This window comes from Amphiura filiformis, chromosome 1 (assembly GCF_039555335.1).
Source record: "Amphiura filiformis chromosome 1, Afil_fr2py, whole genome shotgun sequence".
Taxonomy (NCBI): Eukaryota; Metazoa; Echinodermata; class Ophiuroidea; order Amphilepidida; family Amphiuridae; genus Amphiura; species Amphiura filiformis.
The window spans coordinates 34,593,343-34,614,574 of record NC_092628.1 but is presented as its reverse complement, the minus strand read 5'-3'; the positions used below and the strand labels follow the sequence as shown (position 1 = coordinate 34,614,574).

At 37.3% G+C, this 21,232-nt stretch overlaps 1 protein-coding gene across 1 annotated transcript in view; it reads left to right on the top strand.

Annotated features, from left to right (window-relative positions):
• Positions 1-21,232, top strand: part of LOC140146073 (ectopic P granules protein 5 homolog) — a 74,922-nt gene that overhangs the window by 41,268 nt on the left and 12,422 nt on the right. Inside the window, 13 exon segments of the mRNA XM_072167826.1 lie at positions 759-849; positions 1,248-1,325; positions 2,067-2,209; positions 5,914-6,079; positions 6,618-6,812; positions 7,767-7,983; positions 8,504-8,652; positions 8,997-9,195; positions 16,538-16,616; positions 17,134-17,246; positions 17,613-17,788; positions 18,393-18,578; positions 19,955-20,112. Coding sequence (XP_072023927.1) covers positions 759-849; positions 1,248-1,325; positions 2,067-2,209; positions 5,914-6,079; positions 6,618-6,812; positions 7,767-7,983; positions 8,504-8,652; positions 8,997-9,195; positions 16,538-16,616; positions 17,134-17,246; positions 17,613-17,788; positions 18,393-18,578; positions 19,955-20,112 — 1,950 coding nt within the window.

Below are 21,232 nucleotides of genomic sequence, written 5' to 3'. Positions count from 1 at the left end.
CTAGTTCATAATCATGTAATGGTGATATTTCATTTGGATTATGATGATGCCAATTTTTAGCAATGTAAACCATTTATTTTTCATGCGCTCATGGCCAGAGTCCTTGGCTGGATAATGTTTTATATGTATTTGTACAAATTTTGTATGTATTTTAATTCAAGGGGATCTTTTTAAGGGCTCTGTCACACCACACACATTTGCACAGTATTTTTCTGTGGGACCTGAGAGCACATCAGACACCCCAAATTGCATTCTAAATATGAGGAATGTTCTGATGAAATCAAATTGTATTGACTTTTTTTTGGAAAATTATTAAAAATTGAAATTTTTAAAAATTTTGACAGTTAATAGTACTCGAAGTAAACTTTATAAATCTAATGATATGTACTGTAGATATACATCAAGTTTCCTGAAAGATATACAGAATTGATGGTCTGCTTTTCATCCCATATCATTAGATTTATAAAGTTTACTTTGAAGACAGTTGAATGTTAACAATACCAGTTTTTAATAATCTGCTATAAAATTTGTGTTTGATAACAGAAAGACATTTGTTTGTATATTCAGAATGCAATTTGGTGTGTCTGATGTGCTCTTAGGTCCCACAAAAATACCATGCAAATGTTGCTATGTGAGACCTTAAATTAGCTGGTCTATTTGAGATGCCCTTCTGCACATGTGTTTGTGAATTGTATTTTTTATCCTTTTATGTGGTATAGGGAATGTAAATAATTAATTTGATTTCTTGACTCTTTCAGTTCCTTCTCTGTGAGAGAAAATAACAATGTCGTTTTAGATCTGGATTATTTGGAAATAATGCCAGACTTGTACTACAATCAAGAAACACAGGTATGGGGATGAGTTGTTTGTTTGTATGTGTGTGGGTGCATGGGGGAAACAGTGTGCACTGTTTGTGTGTGTGTTTATGTACATATTTGTAAGCTGTTGTGTGAATATTGTCTGTAAACAATTGAGTGGAAACATTTTTACAGCATTTTAATTTATAACTACTGTGACATGTTTTCTTTGTTTGTATGTATGTGGGGTGGGTGGTGAAACAGTGTGCACGTAAGCTGTTGTGTGAGTATTGTCTATAAACGATTGAAGGGACACATTTTAACAGCATCTAAATTTATAACTATAGTGACATGTATTACAATGCTAATCCTAATCCAGTATTTGATTTACTATGCATTGAATCAATTTGCAATTATATTTTCCATTTTCTTTCCTTTTATTTCTAATAGACTGAACTTCAAATCCCCTGTAAAAGTACCTTCAACCCGCTGCATCAATGCCAGAGACCAGCGCATGTTACTATAACAGTAAGTCTCTACAGTTAACGCTTACACATTAGTACATTACTCATGTGATTGTCACTTTGTTGCTTGCTAATGGATTGATTGAGAATTGGTTTTGATGACTTGGTTCAGTTTTATCAACAGTTTAAACAAACCAAGCAATTGAAAAACATATTGCATACCTGAGCCTCTTATCAACTCTGACAACAATTGTTAATCCTGGGACATATCATGAGGATGCAGAAAGAAGACCTGGAAGGCAAAGAACGTCCTATAGGTACAAAAACTGGGTTATTCCTTCATGTAATTTTACACAAAATTAGGGTTAGGGTTAAGGTTAGGGTTAGTTTAGGGTTAAGATTAGGGTTAGGATTAGGGTTAGGTTTAGGGTTATGATTAGGATTAGGCTTAGGGTTAGAGTTAGGATTAGATTACACGAAATAATTACATGAAGGATCGACCAAAACTGTAGGGGGACTTTGACAACTTTCTACTCCCTCACATGCTTCACAGCCAAATGAAATGAATTACAAGCTTAGCTAAGAAGCTTTTAAAAAATATAACTTGCAGTTATAATTACAAAAATACACTTGGGTGTATGTATGAGCTGTTTTGGGAAGCATTGTAAACTTGTGCACAAATGCATCTATGGAAAATGGTACCAACACACTATAAACGGATTTCTCAGTGTTTTTTTAAATTTAAGTTTTATGTTCCATTCATGTCATTGTGTTTCATTTTAATTCTTTTTTTGTCCAATTGTAGCACAAACAGAAGAAGACAAATGAGATCAATCTACGCAAGCTAGATGAAAATCGAGCTGAATATAAACAGTTAGCGATTGAGTCACAAGCTCCTCCCCCAGCAGGCGTATGTGTAGCAGCAGTACATATAGAAAACGCAATCACGTAAGTCAGCAATCACGTAAGTTAGCGATTGAGTCACAAGCTCCTCCCCAGCAGGCGATGTGTAGCAGCAGTACATATAGAGAACGCAATCACGTAAGTCAGCAATCACGTAAGTTAGCGATTGAGTAACAAGCTCCTCCCCCAGCAGGCGTATGTGTAGCAGCAGTACATATAGAAAACGCAATCACGTAAGTCAGCAATCACGTAAGTTAGCGATTGAGTCACAAGCTCCTCCTCCAGCAGGCGTATGTGTAGCAGCAGTACATATAGAGAACGCAATCACGTAAGTCAGCAATCACGTAAGTTAGCGATTGAGTCACAAGCTCCTCCCCCAGCAGGCGTATGTGTAGCAGCAGTACATATAGAGAACGCAATCACGTAAGTCAGCAATCACGTAAGTTAGCGATTGAGTCACAAGCTCCTCCCCCAGCAGGCGTATGTGTAGCAGCAGTACATATAGAAAACGCAATCACGTAAGTCAGCAATCACGTAAGATGGCGATAGAGTCACAAGCTCCTCCCCCAGCAGGCGTATGTGTAGCAGCAGTACATATAGAGAACGCAATCACGTAAGTCAGCAATCACGTAAGTTAGCGATTGAGTCACAAGCTCCTCCCCCAGCAGGTGTATGTGTAGCAGCAGTACATATAGAGAACGCAATCACGTAAGTCAGCAATCACGTAAGTTAGCGATTGAGTCACAAGCTCCTCCCCAGCAGGCGATGTGTAGCAGCAGTACATATAGAAAACGCAATCACGTAAGTCAGCAATCACGTAAGTTAGCGATTGAGTCACAAGCTCCTCCCCAGCAGGCGATGTGTAGCAGCAGTACATATAGAAAACGCAATCACGTAGTCAGCAATCACGTAAGTTAGCGATTGAGTCACAAGCTCCTCCCCAGCAGGCGTATGTGTAGCAGCAGTACATATAGAGCAGCACGCAATCACGTAAGTCAGCAATCACGTAAGTTAGCGATTTAGTCACAAGCTCCTCCCCCAGCAGGCGTATGTGTAGCAGCAGTACATATAGAGAACGCAATCACGTAAGTCAGCAATCACGTAAGTTAGCGATTGAGTCACAAGCTCCTCCCCAGCAGGCGTGTGTAGCAGCAGTACATATAGAGAACGCAATCACGTAAGTCAGCAATCACGTAAGTTAGCGATTGAGTCACAAGCTCCTCCCCCAGCAGGCGTATGTGTAGCAGCAGTACATATAAAAATAATCACGTAAGTCAGCAATCACGTAAGTTAGCGATTGAGTCACAAGCTCCTCCACCAGCAGGCGTATGTGTAGCAGCAGTACATATAGAGAACGCAATCACGTAAGTCAGCAATCACGTAAGTTAGCGATTGAGTCACAAGCTCCTCCCCCAGCAGGCGTATGTGTAGCAGCAGTACATATAGAAAACGCAATCACGTAAGTCAGCAATCACGTAAGTTAGCGATTGAGTCACAAGCTCCTCCCCCAGCAGGCGTAGGTGTAGCAGCAGTACATATAGAGAACGCAATCACGGAAGTCAGCAATCACGTAAGTTAGCGATTGAGTCACAAGCTCCTCCCCCAGCAGGCGTATGTGTAGCAGCAGTACATATAGAAAACGCAATCACGTAAGTCAGCAATCACGTAAGTTAGCGATTGAGTCACAAGCTCCTCCCCCAGCAGGCGTATGTGTAGCAGCAGTACATATAGAGAACGCAAATCACGTAAGTCAGCAATCACGTAAGTTAGCGATTGAGTCACAAGCTCCTCCCCAGCAGGCGATGTGTAGCAGCAGTACATATAGAGAACGCAATCACGTAAGTCAGCAATCACGTAAGTTAGCGATTGAGTCACAAGCTCTAGCAGCAGTACATATAGAGAACGCAATCACGTAAGTCAGCAATCACGTAAGTTAGCGATTGAGTCACAAGCTCCTCCCCAGCAGGCGTGTGTGTAGCAGCAGTACATCTACAGAACGTAATCGCATAAGTCAGCAATCACGTAAGTTAGCGATTGAGTCACAAGCTCCTCCCCAGCAGGCGATGTGTAGCAGCAGTACATATAGAAAACGCAATCACGTAAGTCAGCAATCACGTAAGTTAGCGATTGAGTCACAAGCTCCTCCCCAGCAGGCGTGTGTGTAGCAGCAGTACATATAGAGAACGCAATCACGTAAGTCAGCAATCACGTAAGTTAGCGATTGAGTCACAAGCTCCTCCCCCAGCAGGCGTATGTGTAGCAGCAGTACATATAGAGAACGCGATCACGTAAGTCATATTCAGCCTTAATTTTCTTTCAAAATCTCTCACTAGAACAGAACAAGAGCATAATCTTGTAATAACTTTTTTTAAATAGTGCACTATGCACAGGTATAAACCCACAAGCCTCAGCACACTTTACGGGGATTTACTTACCATTGACATACTTGGCAGTGGGGTTTGACCCCCACCCTTTTTATTTTACCCCCACCCTTTTTATTGAGGCACCCTTTATATTGAAAATTCCTGACCCCCATGCTTTTTGCTGAGGCACCCTTTATACTGAAAATTCTTGACCCCCACCACTTTTTGCTTTTTCCCCCTATTTGTATACATTGAAGAAGTCACAGGCAGTTTGGTTCGAAGTATATCAAGTATGCCGAATTGCACACCTATCATCACACGATAGCTTAGTGGATGTAAACATGCATCAAATGGAATTTTATCTTGCGATATGGTTTGCTGGCAGTGGTTTGGCACTTATTCTTGTGGTTTGGCACTTATTCTAGGATGATTTTATCATTCAATGAAAATAATTATATTGTAAGCTGGCACTCCCACCCTTTTTATTTTACTCCCACCCTTTATATCAATCCACCCTTTTTACCCACAAAGTTTAAACCCCCACCCTTTTAAGGATTTTCCAAATTTCCAAGTGGCACCCTTTAAAAGGGTGCCCTGCCAACAGTGATTGACGCCCAAGACATACCATATAAAATGTTTATGAATATTCAGGGACCTGCAGCTGAAGTTATACCTAAAGTTTATAGGTCTTTTGGGGGAAAAGGTCAACATTTTCAACTGGTGGACTACTTTTCCATCAAATTTGTATAATCGCTGATTTCAAAAAATTTAAATTATTTGATATCAGAAGGACATTCCTCATATGTGATGCGATCAATCAAAATCAGTCGGAAGTCAGAAATCTTGATTTTGAGATATAGCCAAACAAAGGAAGTAGCCTATTACCTTTTGTTTCCTATTGTTTTGGAAACTCCAACTTTTTAACTGCTCCTTTTTTAACTGGTTGTCAAAATTCAATAGGGTTTTCTGCAAAATGTAGCTTCACAAAATGCTGTTTACAGTCCTATAAGAAACTGAAAATTGAATATGTCCGACTTCAGACTCAGTTTGCTTGATCACACCACGTATTCAGAATGTAATTTGGTGTATCCGATATGCTCTCAGGTCCCACAAAAAATACTGTGCAAACGTTACTATCTGCGCCTGTAAGTATTTGAATGAAGAAGTCACATAGGCAATTTTGCACATCATTTTAGCTGCAAACTCAGTCCATAGCAATATGTATAATTCCCGGTATGATTGCAGTGCATAATAGGAAATATCGTCCGTCAACTTCTACGTCATTCATTAATTTTTGTGAAAATATTCAAGACTGGTTATCAAATTGTTTACAAATAGACTGACAGATTAAATTAGCAATTTATTTGTTTATTTGTGTTATTCTAGAGACCTGATCAATTACAGTCGTGCAGCCACAGATACAGAGCGTGATGCATGTAGACAGACTGGAGTCACATTATTCTTTCATCTAGGACAACAAATGGATGAAGCATCCAGGCATTACCCACCTACTAGGCAATTCTTTTCTTCCTGTATTGAAGTACTTGGCCAGGTAAGGGGCTGAAACACAACTCAAACATCCAGGAGTTATCTAACCGTGATTCATAATTCAGATAAGGGCTACAGTACTGAATTTTATGCATCAATATTCTAACAATCAAGCTAAGACACTCAGGCAGTTCAAAGATCAATGTTGTATACCAAATGTCTTCACTTCTTCACATCTTACTTCCAGTGGTTTTATTGAACCATGTCCAGAAAATAGAATCAGATGACACAGGGAATTTTGTACTTTTTTATAGTCTTGATATGCTTTGAAAACATAATTTGAGGCCTCAAAAATCTTCTTAAATGTTAACATTTTGGAAAAACTGTAATAAGACTCAAATAAGTTAAATATCATTTGTGAGTATTATTTTTTCTGGATTTGACTCTCAAAAACCACCAATATGTAATGTTTGTTTTTTCTCAAAACATCACCTGAAAACACTACACTGATTGCAAGTGGTTGGTATGATTCAGCCTAACTAAGTATGTGCTATGGCTTGTCTTTCTAAAGGATCTTTGTTGCCTTTCTGTTATCTTTATAGGAGTACATCCGTCCATTCCCAGAGCAAGCCCAGGCTCTACTGCAAGAGATCTTAGGTAATTCCAACCTAGCTGGCTTACTGGCTCCAAACCTAGCACCTAATCTATGTGGAGATAGCTTTGTTCAGATGTATACACAAGTATGCCAAGCACCTGCCAATGGTAACCAGGATATGATGTTTATGTTGTTAACCAAGGTTAGTTAAATGGGTAACCAGGGGGTAGTTAATTAAACTATAGTTTTCAGCATGGTTCTTCATCAGTCTGCCAATTTGGCACAGCTTATGGCATAAACTTAAGTGGGGTTTTGATTGGCTAATTGAATCACATCATCATCACATCAGACACCTCATTCGCTGGTCAAGCTGTGTAGCATCATATGACCTACTTCTTTTTACGCAATAATCAGAAACAGCAGATGGACACTGCTGAAGGAATTTGCTGAATACTATAAAAAGTTTGGTATTAAAATTAAAGCAAATGTACAATGGTAATTGACCAGAATGTGATGTTTATGTCATTGACTCAGGATATGTGATGTTAACCAAAGTTAGTCAAACATCAGGGTTGATATTAAATAGCCAAATAAAGTTTATTTTTAGTTATGATTGTGTGGTGTTGTTTTTTTCAGTTAACCAATAATAGCAGGGCTGTTAACTTTGCGTAATTGCTTGCCATGAGATAATTGTTGAACAGGGGTATGCAGGGATGGAAATATTGTTAGCCAACTTTTTTCGCCAGGGTAGTATAGAATCTAAAGAGTGGGGGAAGGGGTTAGGGAAAAACAATTCTCAAACTATATTTTAACAATGTGTGAGCTTTTAATATTGAAAGTGCCCAAGTGCGTGAAACGTGTGAAACACACGAAATGCGTGAGAATTGACAATAATCGTGAGAATGATTTGGATGTGTTATAATTTTGCAGTTTTCTGAACATTGTATACTTTAGGCCTAAATGTTGCCAAATATTAAAAGCAAATAAGTTTGTCAGAGAAACAGGATTGAATTAAGGATTAGTGAAAACTTTTGCTTGGATTGCTTATATGATTCAACTCCTGAATCTGTTGTTTCTTAGTCATTTGTCATAATTGTAAATTAATCAATTCTCATTTATTTTCATGTTTAACTTGCCTACTATAATTTGTTTTCAGTTTGATCCCACCCAGTGGCTAGCCCAAAATGAACCCAGCCTTCAGATTCGCACACAACTAGTCAATGTCATAGGTGAAGCTATTTGCAAATTTGGGCCCAAAGTTGATGAGCCCAGGCAACTGATGCAATTTGAAGTGTTCCGTAGTCACTTGCAGACTATGTTTTGTCATCGGTTCCCAGACCATTATGCTGATGTCATCAAAATTATTCTTCAGGGTAAGATTAATTGATTAATGTAACAAACTTTAAGAAACTGATGAAAGTGCTGAAAAAATGACTGTGCTGTAAAATGAATGAATGGTAATATTAAAATATTATGTGAAACAGTGTTCGGAAAGTTCGAACTTCTGTGCCTGTTTCTTAGTAAACATTAAAATATAAACACTGGTGATAATTTCACTTAATGTTATGTTGCTATTCTTGTTTTTGCCGTATCCCAATATAACTGTGTTGTGTTGCATGGCTAAAATGCTCCACGTTTCAAACTAAATGATGCAATTCAATTTGATAGGATTTTCTGTGCAATAGCTACAAATAATACAATCGTGCCAATGTCTCCTGTAATTTTAGCTACGCTGTGTTTCTAAACCGAATTATGCACTGGATTTTGCTGCTTTTTAGAGTCATACAAGTATGTAATGTTGTCTACAAGTTACCATTATTTTACATTCTCTTACTCCAAGATAAATAAATTTGAGATAGCTTAATTTTTGTATTTTCTCTGTTGATTTTCTAGGTTCAGATCAAGGTCAAATGAGCGTCGACATCTGGTGTGATGTTCTCAAATCACTAGAATGCCCTTTGTTGACCTTTGACAAAACCTCACTGGAACCAGAAATGATTCAACAATTGATCCAGCAAAATGCAAAGTTATCCTTACAACAGGTGAGCAACATACAGCTCATGGTATTTTTTTATAATTCAAAGAAGTTGGAAGTTTTATATAACTCATAGTGTTGAAGTTAAACTCTTTTATATGACTCATGAAAAGATTCTAGGCATTTGATTGGCCATTTACTATTGATTTTTTTGCTATATTTAGCATCGGCTGCAAAAAGACTTATGCATTTCATGTTCCCTCTTGATCTATTTGATTCCATAAGCAAGAGTAAGTGCATTTGTTTACCTTTCACCTGATAGCAGAGTTTAATTTTATTCCTGAACCTAACGTGGTGGATTATAAGAGAGTAAATGAAGCCTTCACCAACATTATTCCTTTTATCTCACAGCTTCAAGATACAATTGATTGGTTAGCCAGTCACTTTAACCGACAGCGTCACAATGACCCACAGAGTGGTCAGTTTGGCTTGTATTCCACTTGGAAACCATACATCCAACCAGTCACTTGTTTTCTTGGCTATTTAGCACTCAACTGTGTGGTTTTAGAAGCAAAGAGAGTTGAAGATGCTGGGTTAGATGCTGTGCAAGGTTAGTGTTCTGATAATTAAGTACAAATAAAGGAAGTTCTTTTATCAATAATTTTAATTGTAGCTTAAAAATAAAAATGTGAAAAAACATTTGTCTTGGATATTCTACCCTTTTCTCCTTGAATTTAAATTGTGAAACTTTTTGTGTGAAAAGCTCCTGGCCCGTAACTAGGGGACGGACAGCAAAGGACAAAAAGGTCCCATATGCGAGCATAGCGAGGGAAAAAATGGAGGGTTTTTTGCCATTTTGGTCAAAAGAGGTCCACTTTTTCAAATTCAGCCCTAAATAAATCCTGGTTAAAGGCCTGAAAAGATCTTAAGGTTTTGTTTTCATTTAAAGATACCAAATCCTAAAACTATTTGGCTGGCAAAATGACTACATTCCTTTAATGTTCATCAATTTCAAGGGGGCTTGAATGATCTAGGCGATAATATTTCATTATCTTCACGGAAATAATTCAAGCAACACGACTCTTCCAAAGCTTAAGTTCAAAGTGATTGATAGTGAGTACTCATCCCCAACTGCTGTAATAATGTACTGACTTTTATACACATTGACTTAAAAGTTATATCAAGTAAGTTTTAAAACTCTTTTAAAATCAGTTTTCAGGATTGGAGTATAGAATTATTTACACAATAGTTAGTCTGCTGTTGCCTGTGTGCTGCAACTTTCATGTTTGTAAGTGCTTGGTTGCCTTTCCCCCAATTTAATTACTAAACAACTTCTAGCAAAATGAGTGCAAAGAGTAACCATAGTTGAGAGGTATTATATCATATATTGTAGAATGAACCAATCATTGTGGGGATTTGGGCTCCTTGCACAAAGTCCACACAAACAGATGTCTCATGTGTTTCTTGTATACAAAAAAGCAGACAAACGAAGTATTTTTTTTCAGTGACACTTTCAGGATATGTCAAGTGTGTGCTAATGATGAAACCTATTAAATTTGAATGGTAGTCGACATCTACAAAAAGAATAACGAAGTATTCAGAATTGTACTAATTTAGTTGGACGTTCACAAAGTCACCCAATATTATACCTTATTAATCTGCATTGGCAACTCTGTATTCCGTGCGATCCAACCAGAGGTTGGTCCATATAATCGTGCACATAGTCGTGCATAGCCGGTTTTGCCTACCGTTGCCATTGGTTACAATTTATACTTCTATCTCAGACTGGCTGAGGGCCAATCAAGTGGAAGTTGCCCAATAGTCATGATAGTATATCCCCCATTGACTCGATGGTCGCTTTTAGAGTCGTAACGATGTGGTATAGACTTGCCAGTCTACGTGTACGCCGTTTGTACACAGAGACTGGCTTATGCCACTAATGTGTCATTGGGATCTATACAAACGTAGCAACATTTTTTTTGTAATTGAGTCAATTTATATAAAATTGGTACTCACATATCTGATTTCTAAATCATAATTATCCTGTTTAATGTATCCAAGTACCTTACACTTGGAATTTGTGATACTTCAAAGATAATTTTTGAGCCATCGACCTTACGAGATGAAACAATGCAAGTCACAAGATCTCATGAGATGACCCACCTCTTTTACAGCCGGTTTCTGTCGTCAAGTCATGTTCGAGATACAGCCACGTTGCACTCTGGGGTCGAGACTAATCAGTTACGTCGTTAACAACGAGTAAACAAAATGGCTGGGAAAACGGAGAAAATCGCGTCCTTAAAAGTGTTTCAGCGTGACGATCAGAAACCTCAAAAAACTATTTTTGTTGGGCCGCGCTTGATATGCTAATGATATACAGGTACATTGTAGGATATAAATTGGATGGTAAATAAACCAAATATTGCAAGAAATCTACTCGCTAGAATCCTAGCGACCCCGCAAAAAAAATGACCGTCCATGCGAATGTAATATTGAAATCGTAAAATCCCTACTAGTAATAGACCTACTTGTCACTAATCGTGGCGCGTGATCAAGTCATGATAAAAAGGTCAAAGTGGCTGATCAATGTGTGGGCAAATGTTCAAGTGGCTTTTTGACCAATCGGCTTTCTAGCAGTAAAATATGGGGACCAATCAGGTTGTATCAATGTGATACCAATAAACTATGATGTATGACTCATCTTGTTAGGCCTACTAAAAATAAAATTCGGTTTCCGGTAACCCGCCCGCCCTCTTTTTTGGTGCCGCAAAAAAATAATTTATGCCACTTTTGGAAAAAATAAAATTTTTCAAGAGTCGTCCGTGTAAGAAATTCTGACATGAAATAATTTATGCCACTTTTGGAAAAAATAAAATTTTTCAAGAGTCGTCCGTGTCGAAATTCTGATATGAAGTTGTTGGAAATCACATTATTTTATTTTCCCCCGACTTTCTGCCATTCAATGATTAAAGAAATACAGTTGAATTGATAGATAATATTTATCGCGATATAGGCCTATGCCTATGCACAACTATTTTATTTATGAAAACAGCGTGCAGCAGGACTCGTAATATTAAGTAGGCCTTGAACTATTGAAAAACTATTGAACTACCCAGCCAACACAAAAACGTTTTAAAAACGTTTTAAATAAGTTATATTTTGGTTTAGCTAAAAACGTTTTAATAACATTAAAATGTCGGGTTATATAAAGGTCATGATAACGTTTTAAAACGTTTTGTATGAAAACACAATACAACAATATTTTTCAAAAAATGTTATTGTAAACTATTTTTACAAACATTTTTGCCAAATATTGTGTCAATATAAATAACATTATGTTAAAATGTTTGAACCCAGCAAACACAGAAATGTTCTTAAAATGTTTTTTCAAAACCTTTTAATAACATTTAAATGTCGGGTTATATAAAGGTCATGAAAACGTTTTTAAACGTTATTGAAAATATTTTGGGCAAACATTTTTTCGCAAATATTTTTTTTCAACCCCAAAATAACATTCTGTTTAGAATGTTTTGTATCAAGTTTTCAAGAATGTTTTTGGAATGTTATTAAAACGTTTTTTACCCTTTATATAACCCGACATTTAAACGTTTTCTGTAAAACATTTTTGTTTGCTGAGCAGTAGATTATCAAAAATGTTTTTAAGGTTATGAAAATGTTTTATACTCTTAATATACCCTTTATATAACCCGACATTTAAACGTTTTCTGACAACCTTTTATAACCTTTTGCGAATGATGTCGAAAACGTTTTGTGTTTGCTGGGTATTTTGTCTGTGTCCGCAAAAAATTTGATAAAAACGGTAATAGTAGGCCTAACACTATAAGACAAAGGCCTAACGCTCATTAAATCGGTGTTGTTGTCGAACTAATTCCCATAAAGCTCGTATTAAAAAGAGCAAGTAGGCCTAATAAAAAAGTTAAAATGCTAAAAATGATGTAGGCCGAAAAATTGTGTAATCTTGTCCTAGACACTCAACGATAAACCCCTATCAAGTATGAATAAAAGACTGTTCATTTCAATTTATAAACGTTGAGGAAGTTGTGCATTTTGTCAGCACCGATATAATAAAAATTAAAATAACTAAACCTGGCAGATTTCAGGATTAACCAACATTTATTTTCTCATGCCGCTCGCCCAGGCCTGCATATTATCCCGTCAAGAAACTCAACCCTAGGCCTACCTTTTTCAACATGTAAATATAATTCCATAGCGATAAATAGTGAACGTTGCATTGAAGATGAGGATACTTGGGTGATACAGATATTAAGCACATGTTAAATGGGGGGTATGGGGATGTCCCAGTTTGTTTTACAAGGGCAATTATTATTTGACCCAAACTTTTTGGTGGGTGGGTTCATCATGACCCGAGACAGAACAAGTTTGTATTGGTTAATGGGTCAAGGTCATCCAGGGGTCATCTGAGGTCAAATTAGTAAAAACTATCATATGGGCATGAAACTTGATAGGGTAGATTCAATATTTAGAGCCAAATTTGTGGAGGGTAATTTCGGGGTCACCAAAGGTCAAATTAGTAAGAACTGTCACATCACATTGGCATGATACTTGGTGGGTACAGTCAATATTTAGAGCCAAAATTTTGGAAGGTCATTTTGGGGTCACCAGAGGTCATCTGAGGTCAAATTATTAAAAACTGACATATGGGCATGACAATTGGTTAGTACAGTCAACATTTAGAGCCAAATTTTTTGAAGGTCATTTGGGGTCACCAGAGGTCATCTGAGGTCAAATTAGTTAAAACTGTCATATGGGCATGAAACTTGGTTAATACAGTCAACATTTAGAGCCAAATTTTTTTAAGGTCATTTCGGGGTCAACAGAGGTCATCTGAGGTCAAATTAGGTTAAACTGTCATATGGGCATGAAACTTGGTTAATACAGTCAACATTAAATTTTAGAGCCACATTTTTTGAAGGTCATTTCGGGGTCAACAGAGGTCATCTGAGGTCAATTAGGTTAAACTGTCATATGGGCATGAAACTTGGTTAATACAGTCAACATTTAGAGCCAAATTTGTTGAAGGTAATTTTGAGGTCACCAGAGGTCATCTGAGGTCAAATTAGTTAAAACTGTCATATGGACATGAAACTTGGTTAGTACAGTCAACATTTAGAGCCAATTCTTTTAAGGTCATTTCGGTCACCAGAGGTCATTTGAGGTCAAATTAGTTAAAACTGTTATATGGGCATGAAACTTGGTTAATACAGTGAACATTTAGAGCCAAATTTGTTAAGGTCATTTCGGGGTCACCATATGTCATCCGAGGTCAAATTAGTTAAAACTGTCATATGGACATGAAACTTGGTAAGTACAGTTTACATTTGAGCCAAATTTTTGGCAGATCATTTGGGGTCACCAGAGGTCATCTGAGGTCAAATTCGTTAAAACTGTCATATGGGCATGAAACTTGGTTAATACAGTCTACATTTAGAGCCAAATTTTTTGAAGGTCATTTGGGGTCACCAGAGATCATCTGAGGTCAAATTAGTTAAAACTGTCATATGGGCATGAAACATGGTTAGTACAGTCAACATTTAGAGCCAAATTTTTTGAAGGTCATTTTGGGGTCACCAGAGGTCATATTAGTAAAAACTGTCATATGGGCATGAAACTTGGTGGATACAGTCACCATTTAGAGCCATATTTTGGTAAGGTCATTTGGGGGTCACCAGGGGTCATCTGAGGTCAAATTAGTAAAATGTTGTATTGGCAAGAAACCTCTGTCGAGATTTGATCCCCAAGTCAGGTAAACTTAAAAAATTGGTTTGATTTACACTTATTGATTTCACGTCACGTTCAAGTCATTAACTGTTTACAAGTTAATATTATATTTGACTATTTTTGGATCCCAAAAGTTTGGTTATGGACCCTATTTTTGGATTTAAGATAAGAGGGTCCATTTGGAGTTTGGACTCCTTACTTTTTTCTACCCCTAATTATGGTCATTTCAAAATATTATTTTATCTGTTTAGTGTTTTGTATTGCATAAATTTCCAAATTGTATGTAGCAGTTTTCTATAATTGCACAAACAGAAAAAGCTTTTATATATAGACAAGAACAGTGAATGACAGAGAGTAGGTAAATGATATTGGACAGTCTGACACACTTGTGTAGTATGAGAAGAGCTTTTGCGATTGAGACCCCGAGTCATACTGTTTTTCTATTGGCTAGCCTTCAAGTGTTAAATTGGGTCGAAATTTCAGTAGGCCTATGTGTAAATAATTTTTTTTTCCTTCCTTCCGTCCCAATTTTTTCAGAGCATGTTACCGGAAACATCATTTTATTTTTATTTAGCCTTATTTATATTATGGCGTAGTACGTTTTGTGCATTGCCGTCCACGGGATATTATAAAAGAAAAATCGATTTTGCCCAAACCTGTATAATAAACACATCAAGGAAATTGGTACTTGACTTGATGAATGACTCATCGTGTTGAGCGAATTGATGATGATGATAGCGATTACGTAACGCTATGACACAAGTTTTTGTACATTGAAACGCCTACAATGTTGTATCGGTAAATACGGAATAATATTTAATTTATATGATGTTGCTCACGCCTATGCTATATTCCATGTTTTTGTTTACACCACGCCAAAGAAAGCGTCACATCGCCCGTCAGTGAGTGAGGAGGATTGCCAAACCAGCGATTTGGTAGCCCAATTGGGCGACTTTTGAAGATTTTCCCGCGACTTTTGACAATTTCCGGTCCCATCGAAACCAATGGTTAAGAAAAAATTGGGCGACTTTTCAACATTGGCTCCCGCGACTTCCGATAGTTTCATGTCCCATAGAAACCAATGGTAAAGAGAAAAATTGGGCAACTTTTCGATTATTTGACCCGCAATTCGGGCTGAAATCTTTTGGCAACCCGGGCCGTCACTTCCCTTCAAAGTATCCACTGCAGACAGACGTGTAATTAATTCGGTCAAATCGGTCTCATTCATCAACAAACATTATACATTCAACTTCTATTCAACAACTATTTCACCAGGCCAAGTGTCCATGCTCCTATGTTTTCCCTTCAACCTTTACAAACCTCTACCGTCTACCTCATTTTAACTCTCTAACCTCTCACTTTCCCTTCTTACAAACATTTAACTAATTACCCCCACCCATCGACTCGCCAAATCCCCACAAGGTTCTGAACAGAAACAAAACATACATCACCCAACCTAAACCAATCAATCACAAACACCATCAATGATCACCCAAACACATGTACCATTCAGTACCAAAACAAACCACCAAAGCAGAGAACCGCGAAGCCCGAGAACCGCTCTAGTATAACTTACTTCTGTCATATAAAGTGGTTCATTTTAACACTGTTAAAGGGGGTCTCTGGCAATCACAACATTACGCCTTATGTGTTACAAAAATAATTATCAAGCATGAATCACATGGTTTTATTTAAAACAAACTCATATTGACCATAAAAACGAATAAAAACAGTCACTTTTCAACACACGATTTTCAAAATTCCGAGCCGAATTTTTATTCGTTTTTATGGTCACTATAAGTTTGTTTGAAATAAAACCATGTGATCATGCTTGATAATTATTTTTTACATATAAGTCATAATGTTGTGATTGCTGGAGACCCCCTTTAATCAACCTTTTAATAATACATGTGCTAAGCTTGGAGAGATGAACATTCCCCTTGCCCATCTTGCCCATGCCTAGTCTTAAAAGCACTCATTTGTGGTATGATTTGTATACTATAATCAGTCCCACAGGTCAGTCACGCAATATGCAAAGCGCAGTTCTACATCTAGCTGTGTGTACGTCATTGTATATCAGTCCATGATGTTATGAGTACCTCCTATAAGCTGATCCTAGTAAAGGCTACATAGCTTCATGGTTACCTATAGTTTCTATGATTAACACTGTTGTTGTTCTTGTTTGCTTACAGCTGTTCATAATCTATGGACACAAATGTGTAGCTTGTTTTCACCCTGGATAGTGGCACTGGATATTCAGTCACCAACAGAGTAAGTGTTTAATTGCAGTAAGAGTGGAATTAATGTTTGTGTAAAGTCTTCTTTTCTGGATTTGTTTGTTAATGTCTTAGTGATAGTCGCCTGTTATTTACTTCTGATCTACTTTGCCAATGCTCTACTTCTAATCTACTTCTGCAGGCACTGTGGACCACATTGGCCTCATCCCAATGGCATAGTTCAATAACCTCAATTAAACAACCAGTGCAAAATTTGACCTCAAGTTGCAGAGTATGAGTTTTTGTACCCATGTTTTCGAAGGTTATTCTTTTAATGTACAAATGTATTGGGGTGTTAAAGACTGTGCCCTGATGGATGAGCATGTTGTGGATCCTACTGATGTGGTAATCACCAATGATCTACTAAGCCTCACAAACACTCACAAATAGCTCATTAGTCCGGCCCCAGTTATTGTGACCATCTTTAAAATCTTGGATCTGGGATTGAAAAAACATGCTTTCTCACTTTAATTGTATATTGATTGAATAATGTATATTCCTGTTATTTCTAGTCCTAACACAAAGCAGTTGCTCCCACCTTGGGTAGAAGGTGATGGGATCCATGGCTGTAGTATCATGTGTATATTTACGCAAGCTGTTGGCTGTTTACAAACTCAGTTCCAAGGTAAGATTTACTAATCATCAACTTGATACAATCGAACAAAATGGGTTTGTGGTTGAACAAAATCCATCAGTTTATTTCAATAATTTTATAGGCCATACCAAAATAATATTTAATATAGTTAATCATTATTTAGATTAAAAGGTGTGCAGTCAGTTAAGTTCCAATTTATGGCATGTGACCACTTGTGATACGGTCAAGTAAACTGCATTAGATGTCATCAAAACTGACTTGATGAGATAATCATAATAATCAAAACAGACCAATTCCTCACGCCTGCAACAATTTGATTGCTTAATTGGTTGTAGTAGTATTTCAAGATTTGAAAAATGAAAACTTATGAAAATCTTGACTCTTTGATTTGTGTAGACATGGTGGCATCCTCAGCTAAGAATGCAATGACGTATCTATGGCCATACTACTGTCAAGTATTAGCATGGAAAGGATTAAGAGAAGACATACTACATGTGTATCACCAGTGTCTTATTAACTGTCCATGGAATCAATATCATCCTGATCTACAAGCTATGGAACTCATGGTTAGGGTAAGTTGTGTGACAATAAGTACTCTTGATATCAAATAAATGGAGAATAATCAACTTTTGAGAAGGGCTCATACAAAGGCAACTGTGGACTGTTTAAATTTGAATACATTCAGGCTGTGCTTGAATATATCTTTAATAATTAGATAATAAACAATAGGACTTTTTGTTTTTATTATCCTCTACCGTGTGATAGACAATAGGCAGGTCCAATATTTTGAGTAGTGGATGCCTGGGCACACTATGATAAAATATTACACCTGCCTCTTGTCTATCACATGGTAGAGGATAGTAAAACAGAAATTCATATCGTTTATTCTCATTCTTAGTCAGTTAAATATTATTTTAATACTACTAATTTGTTGCACAAAAATTAAGTTACCATCAAAATACTCCCCATAATCAAAAATGAACAAAACTTGTTTACATCTTGATGTCTTTTAGTTGCATTGTATGCAAGGGTATGTGAGTATTGCGCACTAGGACTATTATCAATACTTGTGATGATCTTATTGGTACTGATTTCAGTTTGAGATTACATGTTTCCAGGCTACAGAAGTTATGCACCCGCTTTATATTTGTAGTAATTTGACTGTTTGTTTTACAGATTTATGAGGAGAAGCATCCTAGTTCATTACTGTTCCTTGGTCACATCTTCCCTCACATTGACTGGCGCCATCTTGTGAGCATCTATTCTCAAAACACCACACCTGATACTATCAACAAATTTCTATCCTATCTACTAAGTTTGCTCATTATATTTGCCAATGAGGAAGTGGTCTTGAGCTTGGAGGTAGGTAAACTAAGCCTGCAAATCATTATTCTCTGCTCAACCAAAAATAAAAACAAGTTTTAGCCATATAGCCATCATAATTTTTTAAATAGTATAGTTTGATCAGCTCGTAATCAGCGGGAATTGTTGGGCTTTTACCACTAGGCTGAAAAGTAGACCCACGTTAAGAGTGATATATAGTTGACACATATATATTGTGCTTGTTTAAAGTAGATAAAGTATAGGACTTGAATTAATAATTTGTGATACTTCGGGGAGATGTGATGTCACAAGACAATTCTCGAAATAAAATTTATTGATATTAATCTGTGCTGTTATACAGTGGTGTTTCCAGGGGGGTGCTTTGGCGGCTGAAGCCCCCCGCACTTTGTTAAAAATCATCTAAAATCAGCGATTGGCGATTTTAGCCATTAAGCCCCCTGCATAACTCTGAAAGCCCCTCTAAGCCCCCGCAGGAACAGATCCTGACGATTATGAGCTGATCAGACTCCAGCTATTTGAATCTCTAATAGCGTGTTTCTATTGAGTCCCCTGCATTTTACCGGTAAAACTGTTCACCGTCAAATAGCGGCGAAAGGCGGGTAACGGTCAGTTTCCATTGCACGTTGTTTACCGGTAAACACTCGATGAACAGCGTCAATTGACACACCTTAAAAGTTTGCCGGCAAAAGGTTGTGCACTGGGGTCAATCCCCTTGTCAATCGCAAAGCATTGTGGATTTTAATATTGTAGTATTTTCTTAATTGTTTGGCTAAAAATGAGGTAGCAAACACGAGAAAAGAAGACTGAAGAATAATGTTTTTTTTATTAGCGTTTTCATTCGTTCTCAAACATCAAATTACGCCATTGGGAAATCCCCCCTGCAGGGATAATGCATTATGAATATTTCTTCCGTTTACTTTATTTATAGCAAGTGAGTCAAATTAGGCCTAAGAATTTTTGCGAACGGAATGGTATAATACATAAACAAGCTAGCCCATTGATGATGCAGAGGTCAATTTCGCGATTCAACTTCCGTTTTCTTCCCTGTATGCGCATTCAATCGGAACTGAGTGAGTTTCTATTGACGTTCACCGGTAAGCGTCCCCGCTATTTTCCTTCCTCAAGAAGGAAAACGTCGTCTCTCTGTTTACCGGTAAATAGCGGGGAAGGTCAGTTTCTATTGAGCAGAAATAATCCCTTTACCGTCTTTTTACCGGTAAACGGTCCCAATAGAAACACACCTTAAGTCATTCACCCCCTTGTTACTTACAGCCAATATTTCTGCAATAAAATAGTCTTAACCATTCATAAAAAGTTTTTTTATGAAAGTTTTTACCCAGAAGAGCAGAAAATTAAACAATTCACATATTTTTATTGCCATATTTGTATTGCAGGATGGTGGAATGGTTCAGCTTATGACCGATGCAGCTCAGTTTCCATGGCAACATTTAGACAGCAGCTCGTATAATTCTGCAGCCAAGTGGCAGTTGGATCGTAGTAATCCCAGACATGCCCTAGGAATGGACAAATCTAAACCAGAAAATTCCATCAGGTTTGACAAAATGTTACATGTTATGCTGAAAGTAGCTAGAATAGACATTATAAGGTACTTTTGTTGTGCTTCTTCCATTGGTACTAATCTAGTTACACTTCATTCTAACTTACTCTTAAATCTCTTGGCAATTCCCTTACAGCCATAATCAGCTCTAGACACTAATTTTTCATTCAAGCATGATATATTGCATGCATAGACTTAACCAATCATGGATGTCCAAAGCTTTATGACTTGTAGATCAGTGCTGGTGCAAGTACTTGCATATTTACTGTGAGACACATGGATTCAAACATGGTTAATCAGTTAATCTAATATATAGTTTGCTGCACTCACCTCTAATACAATATGTGACACCATTTGATTCAACCACACACAGGCAGCAACGCTTTAGCTGGAGACCCGTCCAGCCGTCATATGGACAGATGGATGGCCTACAAAATGCTAAAGCCGTCTGCAAGGCCGTCCAACAAAAAAAAGAAGCTTTTTTAGATGTACAATCATGTTGAATGTTACAAACCACTGTTAGGAGCCTCTAAATGTCTATAAAAAGGTTACAAACCACTGTTAGGAGCCTTATGTTTTCCCAAGTACGACCTTCGATGGGCGCCATTTTATTTAAGCTTGTTTACTTCCTGGTTTGGTGAATAGCCAGATTTCGGCCATTGGCAGCGCTCTTCCAGAAACCCAGACTGGGTTGGTCGCCCTTTTTTCAAATCCTGGCTTATGCCCTGACAGGCAGCAATTATGAAATTGAGATACAGGCAAAAAAAGAGCAAAAACAATAAGATGCATCAAATAATTGGCATCGTAAAGCTTGGATTTTAATGTTCATTTTTCAAAACCAAAGTAGTTAAAACTTAACTAACCTGACATTTTTGATGTCTTGGCCGTCAGGTTAGTTCATTATTTTGGTTTTGAAAAATAAACATTGTAATCTGACGTTTTGTTTTTGCAAACCTGATGAATCTATTTACGAGATTGTAAAAGCTTATAACTATGCAGCCTTGCTCAGGATGTATAATTTCAACAAGTTAGTTACTTTGCACGTTGGTAACGATAATATTAAACTTAATTTAAAATTGTCTCATTTGGGGTAGTTGAATCAGGTGGTGTCACA